We start from the raw sequence: 14829 nt of genomic DNA on the forward strand, positions 1-14829 counted from the left end.
CTTTCTTACCGCAGGCTCACAAGCTCCTGCTCAGAAAAACTTCAACGCATTCATTTTTGTTCTCTGCCCCTCAGAAAGGTTTTTTTAGAGGTGACTTGTAAAACAGGTTCACAGCAGGGATTACCCCCTCCCATTGCCAGGTTAGCATTTTAACCTCTTAATTGCTAAATCCTTTTCATGTTTGCAGCTACAGACCTAGCTTTTACACTTGTTCCTGCTTTCCTTCTCTGCTGACCGGAGTCAACCTCACCTAAGCAGGTGACCATGTCCTTCCATGAGCTCCACAGCAGATGATTCACACTGTCTGAAACTGAAGACATCCCAGACTGTTTTCTTCTTGCTTTCTTTTTTTTCCTAACTTCCCTGGGGATTACATTAGCACCTTCTTCTCATTACCACAGGTGAGACAGCCTTGGCAGAGGTAATGTATTTAAAGCTCCTGCAGAAACTTGCATTACGTAAAAAAAATAAAAATTCTTCCTCGGCTTTACAGGCTTCCAGGTGGAGGGAGCTCTGGTGCCCAGCTGTGGACTTATCTTAGAAGGAGGAAAAGCTGCAATGTGAGGGTGAGCTGCTGGGCTGTAGGTCACAGAGATGTGGCTATTGGGCGCTGCATTCTCCTGTGCTGGGGTGCACAAGGCATGTCTGCATCCCCCCCAGGGCTGCTGCAAAGTCGCGCTCCAGTTTACCACAGACCAGCTCAGCTGCAGGCTGTTTGCCTTGCTGCAATATCCCAAGCCCCTTGTGCAAATAAAGATGGCCCCTGCCTCTGTGAGCTTTCCTTTCCAGAACAGGCTATCACAAACAAGGCAACAAACCTTCGGAGGAGAAATGGTCTGTGTGCACAGCTGGGAGGTTTCAGGTCATCACATTAGCTAACCATCAGTAATCCCTACTGGCATTTTACCTGGCCATGATTGTACTTCTGATTTGTGGCAGATTATCAGGAGGAGAATTGGGTCCTCAGGAGGCACATCCAGGGAGGTATTTATCTGAATAAATGAAGCCTGGAGGAAACCATTAGCACATAGTGGAAGATGCAGACAACATTCAGCTGCCCTTGCTGGTGGAAGTGATACAGTAGGATGTGACAGCATATATAATGTTTTTTCCCTGATGTTTATTTCCTGCAAACAAGGAGTCAGTTTGCTATACTCAGATAATGATGGCTAAAATGGGCAAGAGAAGCATGTCCACAATAAGAAACCAGACAATTACCAATCTTGATTTTCTATTGGTTGTGGACAGGGTTTAGAGCAACCTGGAGGAGAAATTTTGTATGTGTGTGTATGTATATATATATATATATATGGAAATTCCCACCATGGACAGTGTGGCCACTTTCCAGATATTGGAGCAGCTGAAGAAGTAAGAAGGGAGAAAAGGAACCTGGAAAGGAACCTGAAAAATAAATTCTGACATTTTAATTTTAAATAAGACATTTTAAATCATGTCTTCCCATACATCTTACAAATTTTGTTTGTGATACATGTATATGTTACATATGCATAGCTACTACATGTGCATGTAGTTTGTCTTCTATACCACTGCTACACACTCATATATATATAAGGGTGGAAAAAAGGAAGCATGGATGCTACATATACATACACACCCTTCAAGGCAAAATTATACTGTAGCCTTATTCATGGAGCAGCTAAGAAATCACACATTATACGTACACATACAGGCACACACACACAGCTGTGTGTATATATATATATATTTATACACACATACCTATGTGTATCCATATACAGTTACATATAAACACACACACACACACCAAATACTGATATGTGGGTGTGCACACAGAGACACAATTGGTAAGAAAATCCCCCTCTGAACTAATGCTATGATCATCATAGTCTTACTGCATCTGATGAGCCAGACAGTTGATACATCACATGCCAGCTAAGCAACTTTCTTACAATCAACTTGTATTATTTATTTCTGCATGTTTTCATGTGGTTTTAGTTCAGTTTATACTTTTTAAAGTAAGGCTGAATGGCTGGAGTCTTCAGTATTTCCCACTTCCAAGAAATACATTCTGATGCTCTAATAGTAGTTTTAAAGTTATTTTGTTTTAAAACTGTTAAAAAACTCAGTACACATAACACATATGTCTAATCACAAAAAAATAGAAGCAGGAGAATGAATTTTACCCTCAATAAATTAGCAAGGAAGACACATTCTAAACAAATATCAAGAGCAGTTACTGCATTCCTTCTGTAATTTACTGCCTTCAGAAAAGGCTCAAATTACAAAATGTGTAGGGTGTAATGCTGTAGGCTGTTCAAACTAGGTTTGCAGTGTCTGCAACACTGGAACTAAATATTTACATGACTCCAAAAGATCTAATCTCTGGATTTCGCCCCCCTCCCACCCCCTTTATTTAATTTGTATGCTATCTTTATCCACCACCCAGCACATTCCACACAGTCACTAAAGTTCATGGAAGAGATAAGTGGGGAGGAAAAAAAGTCAAGACTTTAAAAAGAAAGGAGTAAAACTGTTTAAAAATAAGGAACAGATCATCCTCATTAGAGCTGAAGTCTTGCAGCAATTTTAGCTGGATACAGATGGATTCTAACAGTGATAGCACCTGGGATCTCTAGAGACTCTGTAAAAGAGAAGTTCTGGGGGTGAGTTAACAAATTACAATCTTTCCAAACTTGTAACAGTCTGATCTTCAAAGCCTCACAAGTATGCAAAGCTTCAAAGAAGCTTGGAATTCACTGAGAGCTTCCATAACAGAGTACAATATTTTTCCAACTCATTTTTATTCCTTATTTACACTTAATTTGCTGTTAGTGCTGAAACACCTATAAACTACTAAGGGAAATGAGCTTCTGCAAAAAGGCTTGCTGTCAATCATTTGTTAAATCAAGAATAACGAGCACAAGATTCTTTAGACCAAACTCCAAATTCTGATGCTTGATTGAAAAAAAAATTAATTATGGAATAGATGATAGATTGCTCGAAGAGATTAAACTCTGTTATTGCACCCAAAAGCAGAGCCCAGAGTTAGGAAGAGATCCTTGCATGGCAGTCTCTGAATTCAGAAGGTCGGCGTGCCAGCAGCCTCCACCTGCTCTGAGAGATACATCAGCGTGTCACCTCTCCTCTGACCCTGCAATCCCCTGCTCGCTGCTGGGAAGCAGCTGCAGGCAGAGGCACACCACCCTCAGGTATGCTGCTGACAGACGAATGTGGGTGTCAAAGCTCCCTGAAGGAGGCAGACAGTTATGGGTAAGTCTGTTCAGTTTGCATTACAAAACTCAAAAATAGAAAAGAAACCAAATGAAAGGGTAACAGAGCCAGCTAAAGCATACAGACACATTCTGTAGGTATTTTCTTTTCTCCCAGGCAGTGGTGCCAATATTCAAAGTGTAACAGAAGTCAGCAGCTGTTCCGTATTTTCCCTTCAGCTGTGAAAAGTAGATTGAGACTCATATACTAAGATCAAGAGTCTCACCTTCACTCCTTTCTCTGTGTATGCTCTAAAAAAAATGAAAAGCTCTTCAGAAATGTCAATTTCAACAAACAATTCCAAGGTAATACTGAACAGATTTATTTTGTTTCTTTGAATTTCAAGGCAACATCTGAATCGCAGGCCACATCCAAAAATTTTTTTCATACTTTGTTACATTCTCACCTTTTGTAATGAGGAAACACTCAGTTTTGTAGGCGTTATAAGGACCGCTAAACACACATGATACAAATTTGACTTCCTTACCTGATCTCTTAGTCTCTCCTGGTGTCCCATTATTGCTGTGGCATGGTGGGGATATTTCTGTTTCAGATGCTCAAGAAAAGCCTCTCTCTTCCTGTCCATTTCTGAGGTTTGCATTCCCAGTATTTCTTTGGAACTGCGAGGGCCACCTACGGTATGTCTTCGAGGGATGTTGCGGGTGGGCTTTGCGCTGGAAGAAGTGTGACTGCTCGGGCTCGAAAGCAGCTCTTTAGATCGGAGACATTCTGCATCGTCTAGTGATGTTACATGCAAACTAGGTTTTGCCTGGTCTGCAAAGAAACAAAAACCAAAACCAAACATCGTTTATATTATAAAAACTTAATACCAACATTCCCATTAGTAGCAAAATGGGAAAAAAGATTGATGTGAAAGCTAGGTACTTTTAAAAGTCTGGCAGTGTGCAATGGCATGTTCTGCATCATTAGGCATACACATATCATGGTAAGTGGCCCAGAAATAATCCCTTATATAAGCCATGCACATACTTATCTACTTTTATCACACAATTGCAGTACTGCCTCACAGAAAAGTGGGTATCATTAAAGTGGATGTTCCTTTTATATCAACTTTACCTATGTGACTTGAAAAGAAGATCTGACAGGGCCCTTATTCTCTGACCTTTAAGATCTACAGGATGCTTTCTACAAGAAGAAACAGATTTCTTCAATAGGGTCCAGTACACTTATTGGCCCCATAACTAGTATACTTAAAGATACAAACTGATAAAATTCTTTTGACAGAGCAGGTTTGTAATCCTTAATCTTTTTTTTCAGTGTCTTTTCAACATGTTCTGAAACACCTAGAAAATATTAAGAGGGTTTGGGAGTCTCTTTTTCCTGATTTTTGACTGTGGTCTGGTTTTAAATTTCATGGATCTCCCTCAGATTTTATATGCCTCAGGACAGCAGGCTGGAAAATTCTACATCATTTTTCCATAAACCATTTCTTAAGAAATAGAATAAAAGCAAGTTCTGTGTGATCTAAAAAAGGAAAAAAAAAAACCCTCAGATAAATTTTACTACTTTAAAATCTACTTTAAGACCAAAGACCGCGACGACATTTGTAAAGAGATAGGCAGACACTGTGGGTATGTAAGTGCTGGCTTATCTTCAGGTAACTCTGTAACATGAACCCTCTGGTGCTCAAAAAATTGTAGACTGGAGCCTTGTTACCTAATACCTTTGAAAAAATCCCTCACTCCTTTGTCAGCAAAGAAAAAAAACCCCAAAAACTAACAAAAACTTGAAGTACTGAAAAGACCTCTCCAAGTCTTATGTGGCCTTCCTCATCTTTACCAGACAGACTCAAACTCAGACACCCCTGAGTGTTAACCCTTCCCAGCATCTCCCTAGGAGCAGGGAACTCCTTCTTCTACCTGTTTTGAATAAATCTTTATTTCTCTCTGCCTGACACATGTTGCCTCAGAGCCCTTTATCCTCCCCCACCGACATTTCACCCATGTGCTGCCTTTATACAGCATCACTGTTTGGAAACAGGCATCTACTCGCTTTTTTTTATGGTTCAGTCACTCATTCTGACACTGTGTGTTGCAGGCACACCACTTGCCTCAGGATTTTATGCTGAGGATTTCTCAGCTTTCTGGTGTGCATTGTCAATTGCCTGCCACGTGCCATGGAACCTCAAGCCCCAGTACTAAAGCAAATCCTCCAACGGTGGACCTGCTGCTAGATGTCCCACCAATTCACATGGGGAATCAATTTCCTTGGGTTCCCTAACAGAACTTGGCCCTGGACAGTCCTCAAAGACTTTGCACGTTTCTGTATACTCCCTATACTGCTCAAGGGCTCCAAACTTCTCCACAATGCCTTCTTGTTTGCATTCATGGAAACCTGTCCTGAAAGCAGATGCAGGCACAGGGGCCCAGACTGCAGGTGACCCCGTGGTTTGATGAGCACAGATCTGGACACAATTTTGTGAGCAGGTATTGTTCACAGGGAAGTCTTACTCTCACACAGATTCAAAGTGTCATCTGTGGTCTTCACAGCACCTTCTAAGACCTTCTTAGCATCACAATCCTGGTTAAACCTCCAAAGCAGCAGCCTCACTTTCCTGTACAAACACGCATGCACTCGACTTTTTCATGCACAACTCAATTAAGAAACATCCCATCCTCTCTGCTTGTTGAAAAGTCATGAGCCACCAGGTAGACTGAGCTTGTTTGAGAAAAATGGCAAACAGGAAAGTTTTGCTTGCAAGAAGCCAGCGTGGATACTCCAGATACACTCAGTGAAAGCAGTTTCTGAAAGCTGCACAGTCATTCCAATGGATTTTACATGGCAGGGAAACCAGGTGAGTTGGGGCTGGATGGCATTTACCATCTTTAATTTGTTGTGCCAAGAGCCTAGAGTTTATTTCCCTCAGGCTGCTGGAAAGGAACAGACATAAAAGAAGGGATTTTCTTGGAGCTGGAGGGAGTCAGCATGAGCACAGGTGACTGAGTGGAGCAATTTGGTATAAGTCCTCAAAGTACGGTCACAGCAGCAGTTTCAATCACTGACGTGATGGCAGGCACTTCCTCAAGAAGGCAGGTAAACCTGTGCTGACAAGCACAAACCAGAACTCACGAGTGTGTATTTTGGGTCCTAAATCTCTCTCATGCAAAGTCTTTCCCTACTCTGCACTTCCGTTATTTCAATAGCTTAAGAAAGAGCTAATTATTTGGCACATAAAGAGACTTATCAAGTAAAGTGTTTTACCACTGTTTGTTATTAGGTGAAACCTTGAAAAGGAATCAAAAATAACATACTTTTCTTATACTGTGTTAGAAAGATCAACAAATTCTCTTATTTTTTGTTCATATATTTGGGAAAATACTGCATAAATAGCAGTGAAAAGAAAGGAATGTAAACTATGCAAACTAATTCCTCATCTTGCCAGAAAGCTGACTTCGGCATCCAGCAAGATCCTGACCTGCATCATTACAGCGCATAGCAGCAAATTACTTTCTTTGCAAACCAAAATCTGTTGTGTTTCAGTATGGGTCTTTACTAACTGCTGAAAAAAAAAAGTTTTGGACTACTTTCTGGACAGGGATAAGTGACTTCATTGTCACTTGCCTAGGGCTGAGCACTGGGCTGTTGAAACTCCCCTGTAGATCTTGAGACACACAAGTTCTACAGACGCTGTGATTGCCACAGTGCTATAGGGAGGGAAAACAGAGATTTTCTGGATTTTAGAGTGCTCAATAACATCGTGGGTATCTTCCATATCTTCCAAGTGAAGATAAATAGGCCTAGCAAATCAATCTCCACAGATAACTGTGAAATGTGTGAAACATCATGTGATGGTTCCCAGATGAGTGCTAAGAGTAGGAAAAGGATAAATTATGCAAGTACCCTCCTTGGGAAAGGAGCAAAGAGAAGGCAATAGAAAACACAGAGGTGTGAGATAAGCTTGTCTCCCTCTCTCCCTCCCTCATTTTCAGAAGCTAAAAGTTAAAGGTCTTTCTGTTCAATAAAGCAGCAAGTCTAGAGGGCAACTAAATGCAAGACTTGCTGATTGACAGGGAGGGATTTGGTTTTCCAAAGGCATGAGTAGCTCTTACACTTGATTTGCTTCTTTGATCTGAAAACAAGTTTCAAGATTTCTTAACATCAACAACATCACCCATTACTCCAGTAAAGGCTCAGGTCTGCAGTGTAGAAGGAGTATGTCTAGGATTAGCAGCAAGATTACCATGACAGATTAATGTCTGTGAGCTAGGAGAAAAAGAATAGAAAAATTAAAAAGTCCTTTGATATGTCCTGGTATGTAATTATTCTAAGTCACACCCTCCATGAAGTCTACAAAGGTCAGGAAAGTCACTTTGCTTCATTACTTTAAATGCTATGAAGATTTTAATAGTCCTGTTTTGCAAGCCAGGTGACATGAGAAAAGAACATTTTCAGAATAACTTCAGAAAGGAACAAGTGTGGACCTGACTCATACTGATACTGTGAAACTGAGCCTTGAAGCAAATCCCATTCAATACTAACATTTTAAAAAAGAATATGGATTTAACAGCATGAGTCAAACCAACCCCTGTTACATTTATGTTAGCAGTAAATGTGATATTATTTGGAATTGTTCTAATTTACTTCACTGTCTTTACAATTAGCTCTCTTTCCAATGTAAATTTTGGATAGGGGCCAAAACTACTACATTTGCTTATGAGCTTTCAGCACTCAACATTTTTGGGAACCATAGAGTCAGTCTGGTCAGCCCTCTGTTTTCCTAGCTCCACATGTATCTGAGGCAGTTTCATACAACCCCTGCAGAAGAAATGTGTTACTGAAGGTGTTTTTTTTCCCTAGTCAGACACATTCTTGAAGTGAAAATTTCCGTCCCACTAAACATAAACACACACAAAGATTATCGCAGTGCTCAGCAATTTTACTTAAAAATAATTCAAAAGAGCATAAATTAATTAATGAACACCCAATTAAAAAAAAAAAAAAAGAAAGAAAAAAAGGATGAACATTTCGTTTCCTCCTAAATTGCTAATACACTATTTGTTGACATTCCATGTTTGTAAACTTGTGTGATTTTTTTTTAAACCACGTGAACTATTTGTTTCACAGAAGCACAGTAACACAACTTTTCCTGAAGTGTCTTTGAGGAATACAACATGCAGGAAATGGGAATGTTCACAGGTGTCCCACAAACACTGTAATAGATATAGATTAGATTAGGTGTTTGTCAGGCTACCTGAATGTTATGTTCCACGTGGAATGGCCCATGTAGAATTCTCCAGGAAATAGTTTTCGTTCACATTTTAGGAAATAGATAGCACAGCAGTGAATGTGTGAATGCACAGCGGCGGAGCCGCCGTGGAAACCCCGCTTAGACAGTCCTGGCTTCGCTCCAAAACAAACCCCAGTGGTTTCACTCAAAGTAAACTAACCCTGTCACAATCTGCCGTGGATCTCCCTCTTTTAACAGACACCCCAAGGTAAAGATGAACTCAAACCCACTTTTACGAAGGAAGTGCTATTTCTCTGCCATAGCTGAGGCTGGCAGAGCATTTAACGGGAAGGGGACACGCTTCCCCCACCTCAGCCTCCGCACCGGCAGGATCCCGCATCCCTGACAGCCATGCAGCGTGCTCCCGGCTTCGCAGGGCACACAGAAATTTCTCCAAAGAGAAAGTTAAACTCACAAAGTTTCAGTGTTAGGGAAATGTGCACAGCAGAGCCATTAGTACAAGAGAAAAAAAAAAAAAGAAAAAAGATTTTTTTTTTTCATGCATTCTGCCTCCAGTTATATAAAGCAGCAACGAGGGACATGCTTAAACGTAACTCCATCTTTGCCTTATATCGCCGCTTACTTACCCCTCGTCTGCCTGCTGTCTGTTGGGCAAGCCAGGCACAGCTCAAGTTTCTGGCTTTCATTTTCCTCCATTGTCCCTGCCTACCGCACAAGCTCCCCTCTCCAACTCGGAGCCGCGGCGCCCGCACCGTCAGCGCCGGGCGCGGGGAGGAGAAAGGAAGCGCGGCGCTGGCGGCCGGAGCCCCGCGCAGCCCCGGGCGGACGCGGCCCCGCGGGGGCAGCGGGGGCGCCCCGAGCCCGGCCCCAACAGGTGACGGCTCCGCCGCCGCCCCTAGCCGCGCCGCCGTGTGAAAGGCAACATTTCCAACGCGATTACAGGCCTCAGCCTCCGCTGGAATCCGAACCCGCAGCCTTTTAAATCTCTGTCATGGGACAAAAGCCTTTCCACACTTTTTTTTTTTTTAAGCTCATAACCACCAAGCCCACAAACATTCCTGATAAATGCTCCTCTGTCTTTTTTAGCGTCTAGTTTAAAAGTAATTCATTATATAAACTCTTTGAGGTTTTGTTTTCAGTTGGATTCTTTCAAGCCGCTCAGAGAATGAATTGGGAAAAAAATCAAGATACAGGAATTCAACTTTAGCGAAGCCAATAAAAATGAATGGTAGCGATATGTAAGCAGGGACTTGGGTTAAGAGGGATTTCGAAGGCTCGGTAGCAAAACATATAGAAACATGCAACTAATTCTCTTCTGGCAGATCAGAGGCCAACAGCCTGCATGAAAATCAATAGATCTACCAGGCTGCAAGGCAAAAAAATAGTGTGGCTCAGAAGGATGAGATCAAATCCCACAGATTCCAGCAGATGCCACATGTGTTGATTTAGCAGAGAATATCAGACTGATTTAGTCTATCCAAATCATAACACTGAGTCAGAGATGGTGGAACAAACTTAGTGTTGAGTTACAGCATCAGGACCAGAAAGTTTATCCACAGACAACTTCTGAATTAGATTAAGAACAAAGCATAACTAAGATATTAATAGAAATAGGGAATTTCTCACTTAAATTCATACTCCAACACGAGGTAGCAGTATCTTGCATGTCTTTTTAAACAGACCTAGTATAATATGGTCTTCCAAGTTTTCTTCAGCTCTGACTTCAATATAACATCAGCCAAATTGTTTGCAATGACCTCTCAACTACCCAGTCCAGACAGGCTAGGAAAATTCCCCTACACTTCCTTCTACATTTCGATCTGGCAGAAATGTCATCCTGTCTACTTAGATTATTGAACACAGAAATATTTTGTGTATATATAAATTCAGTACAGAAGCTCTAGGAAGATCACTCTCCTCGTGCTCCTATCCTCTCATTTCCAGTCAAAAAAAAAAAAAAAAAAGGCTTTTGAGTAAATTACAATGAACAATTGATAAATGAACAAAACTATTGTTCATTAGATCAGACATACATATTCTCTAGCACTTCAGAATCATTTATTTTCCTTTTTAACAACTAATTCTATATGGTCTTGGAACCTGGCAAAAGTCCCAGAAATCTGGCATGAAAGACATAGAAAAGATGAAAATACAATTTAAACATTAGCACTGCTATTTAAGGTCTGCAGTACAGTGCTCCTAGCAGAATACTCCTATAGTTGCCCTGCAATTAAAGAAAACAGTGTGATTTTTTGTAGAATAGTGTTTTTACTGGCCCTGGGTTCCTCCTGCTCATTCTGATTGTGGACTATTTTAGGAGGAGAAGTGATGGCCAGCCATCCCACTTATCTGATGTTTCTTTTGTGATATGAAGGAATGTGCCTTTAACACCAAGGTTTTCCGAAGTCTGGACAATTGCAATGAACCTCTTGCAATTTACATTCACAGCCAGCTGGAAGCATGAGAGGTTTCTTGCAGAAATAGTGAACACTGAGCACCACCACCTTCAAGAAATGTAAAGTAACTCAGAAACCTTTGATGGAAAAAGAAAGCCAATGCAGTTGCCTGGAGCAGCACCATGAAAGCCATACCAAGACTATCTGTACACAGGGCCGAGAAACTGAGAGTTCAGAAACTAAGGGCATTTAAAAAGCCCTTATCCTAAAATAACACAAAAGAAAGTACAAAACATACTAGCATTAAATGCCTGAAAGGAAGGGACTTTTTCACCCTTGTACAAAACCAGGATTAGCTGTGGAGGTCAGTAGTGACTGTACCAAGAACCTTAATAAGAACAGAATCAGTGCACTCTAGCTCCTTAGAAGGCTTTCCCTCCATCTATGGTGGGGAAAAATACCTAGAAAATTAGTCTAAGACTAAAATAATGATGACAACAACAGCAACAACAACAATAATAATCATTAAAATTTAACTATCTACTTTTAGCCAGCACCTTTAGTTTCCATAGCCAAGAGCACAAGACAGAGTTATCTCTTGACTTTCCCAGTCCCAGTGAGCAGCCAGGTGCCCCTTGGGACAGTACCAAACTGGTCTGGAACGGCTGCTTTCATGGCCACAGCAAGATGCTCCCACTGCTAGGACTGACAGTAAATGGTATTGATAGTGCTGCTAAGGGGCCTGAGCAAACCAGACACCCAAAATATAGAGATGGTCTAAGAGAGATTGGTTTTTTGGTTGTGGACCTGTGGCTTGAAAATTGAGTGTCATCTTATGAGAACTTCTGCAGCTGCAGAAAGTAGTTTCTCAAACAGGATTAAAGAGCATCGGCAAAGGAAGAGACTAAACATGGCACACAAAATCAAAATCAAACCAAACCAAAGAGCCTGCCCATAAACCATAATCATCACTCAGGAAACATAATCACCTCTGCTGCTGCTCAGGACAGGGAGCAGTTGGGACAACAAGGTCTCAAAGCATGTCTCATTTTAAGGGAAAATCCCTTGGTCTCAAGCTGGATTTAATTTGTGCATCTAACAATGCCATTCCTTAAGATGTTACCGGAGTCTGTTTGGAGAATTAGTGAAACTCCTTTAGCAGCTGGAGACAGCTAGAACCATTACATTATTAGGCTCAGATAAAGAGCACCCCAGTACATAAACTGGGATGAATCACTAAAAACAAGTTAAATAAACTTGATTAACCAGTTCACAGTACGCCATCAGCCTTTGTTTATCTGTGGGATCAACAATAACAGTGGTTCCTTTTAATTAGTGTGCTCAGATCTGGGTCCATCAATATCAAAACAATGCACAGAGAATAATTGCCAACAGGTTATGATGTCTTAATTGTGTTTAAAATTAATGTCCCAGAGCGACTTCACTACTTCTGGATTTAGCATGTGTGTAAGAGGAACAATTAACAAATACTGGCTGCACTAAATTAGTCAAGTTTATACTATAAAACAATGACTCCATGGCTCTAGCAATTATTCAGAACTAAAAATCTGGGAAGGTAATTATTAATAGTTAAATCATAAGAAGTGTTCCATAATTAAAGACTTGTCTCAAGGTCCATGTGAAATCCTGTAGCCACTGTGAAAAACGTCATGAATGCTCTCCACAGGAACCAGCCTGACAGTTTTTATCCTGTTGTCCAGAAAAAAATATTAGACCTGGAGTGGTGAGGCAGAGAGGAATTATGAGCACTCACAATGCAGCACCTTTCCAAGCCTTTATATCGCCAGAGATGGCTTGGGACTGCCCTGCAGGAGGGGAGCATCACAAGGATGCTCTAGCATGTCAGAAAATCTCACCTCTGTACTCTGGGGATCATGAGTAGCTATTCGCTACCAACGAGTCAGATTTGAAATGGAGAAAGGAACTAAATGCAGAGAAAGAGCACTGACTGTGATGAAGTTCTGATTTCCTCCTTGGACAACACAGAGCAGCTTCAGGGGTGCAGCTCATTTGAGCACACCTCTGTTCTCATTCATGCTCAGCATCTTCACTGCCAGGCTAGGTGGTGGTCTCTCAATGCTTAAAATTAAAATAGACTCAATTCTGAAAGAAGAGGACTATGTCCAGAGAGCATATTATCAAAAAAGATACAACAACAGCCACTAGTTGTTCAGGCAAAATGAAAAAAAATTCTGAAGTCTATCAATACGAATCTGTGTAAATACATCTGGAGGCAAAGAGGCTTAATTTTTAAATTAATTGTCTATTGATTAGGTATTGTACAAAGAATTCTAGATTATTAAGATATGGAGGGGGGCTTTATGATAATTTGGTCTCATCCACTTAGTAAGAGATCTCAATGAAGTGGGTCCTATTTTTAATGCAAGCATAGTGGTTAAAACAGTCAGTGCTTAAATTAAAGGAAAACATCTGAACTTGATTTTAAAAAATACAATGACAATCTAAAACAACTTCTGGGATTACTTATCATGAAATTACCTTCCTTGTTAAAAATCTGTGGAGAGTTTCAGTATTTCTACACTGCACATTCCAGTTCAGTTAAGAACTCTCATACTTGTGAGGAAAAATTAGCTCAAGGAGTGAAATAGTAACACAGCTGAAGCAAAGAAGTAAATTGAGTATGAGTTTTTCTGCTCATCTCCACAACAGAATTTCATTGTGTCTTGTCAGATCTACAGGTTTCAGCTCTTCAGAAAAGTTCAGAGGCTTAAGAGTGGTGCCATGAGCCAGGCTTAATCACTAAAACAATTATACAAAAGAGTGACTATGTTGAACATTAAATATTCAGGCAGAAGATATATTCATCCTTCCAATTCCATTCCACATACAGCTCTGGGAAGTGGCTATAATCACCTGTCACTTGGCATTGCCAAGCTGTCAGACGCTCATCTCCAAGTAACACATCAATCTTCATGCACTCCAAAAGACATTTTGTTCAAGTTCACAACTATCACACCTGGACTTAGATCATGTTAAATAGGTTATATTTTCTGTTTTCCAAGTTTGTTTTTTGTTTCCTTCCTCTTCCTCCAGTATTTCAAATAAATTAAAAGGCCTGAAAGCAGTAAACACTTTTGCATGCCCTAAATCAAACTGAGAAAAAGAACTGTGGTCATCATAAAGAAGTGCTAACATTCTAGTGAGAAGAAAAGAAAAGAAAAGAAAAGAAAAGAAAAGAAAAGAAAAGAAAAGAAAAGAAAAGAAAAGAAAAGGTGATTCTGTTCTTTCATCAAAAACTTTGTCTCCCTCTGTAATTTGGGACAATCCCAACAAAGCTAACAGTAGATACACTTTAACATGATTTCCCTTTCCGTGGCCCAGGGGAAGATTGAACAGAGCTAAATGAGCATAATTACAGGATCCATGTTTCTGACTCATGCAATGGAACACCTTTTTTCAGCTTTTGTACCCTCCTGCTGTCATCCCACCACACCAAACTACTATTAATATGACTACCCTGCCACCAGCACAGCCAGCTCAGAGCTGGAGACCCTGACATGCCTCAGCTCCTCTGCCACCTGCCAGCCTGGACAGCCCTTCCTTCACACACCACATTTTCACACAGGAAGGTAAGGAAAGAGATCAGCCTGCAAACCCCAAAACGGAAAATATGATCATGTTTTTGTAAGGTACCAAACAAATTACTTTGTGAAAGCAAAATATGCCTTACATTGCAGAAATTTTAATCCCTACAGTTTAATGGAATAAAAAGCAATATGTGGGCGGGAAAGAACAGTGTAGGGGATTGTTTCTGAAGGAGGTGGACAAAAGGGAGGGGGGAAGGTTGCTTTAAAGTCCATCTGCTCTACAATCAAATTCTATTTCTCCCCAGTGTAAAGCATTTTGGTTTTGATAAATTCACTTTGGATGAACTGACTCAAAGAGAGCTCTGGTTGAGTTTGGATTCAAACTGATCCAACTTTTTAGCAG

The 14829-nt window shown here is 40.7% G+C and overlaps 1 protein-coding gene across 14 annotated transcripts in view; it reads right to left on the reverse strand.

The window, feature by feature from the left end:
• The window catches only part of KIAA1217 (KIAA1217 ortholog), a 177125-nt gene extending 167830 nt beyond the window's left edge, over window positions 1-9295 (reverse strand). For 4 of the 14 annotated variants that reach the window (XR_005957064.1, XM_041490172.1, XM_041490159.1 and 1 more), the window contains exons 1-2: window positions 9088-9293; window positions 3740-4026 (exon numbers count right to left, since the gene is read on the reverse strand). Coding sequence is in view for 12 of the 14 variants with exons in the window: in XM_041490172.1 (XP_041346106.1) it covers window positions 3740-4026; window positions 9088-9157 (357 nt within the window). In the remaining 2 variants the exon portion in view is untranslated. Of the gene's footprint in view, window positions 1-3739; window positions 4027-9087 lie in introns of those variants that run through there. The other 10 variants (XM_041490158.1, XM_041490161.1, XM_041490157.1 and 7 more) reach the window with 4 other exon arrangements.
• Window positions 9296-14829: the final 5534 nt, after the last annotated feature.

This window comes from Pyrgilauda ruficollis, unplaced genomic scaffold, assembly GCF_017590135.1.
Source record: "Pyrgilauda ruficollis isolate IOZ18807 unplaced genomic scaffold, ASM1759013v1 scaffold12, whole genome shotgun sequence".
NCBI classification, from domain to species: domain Eukaryota; kingdom Metazoa; phylum Chordata; class Aves; order Passeriformes; family Passeridae; genus Pyrgilauda; species Pyrgilauda ruficollis.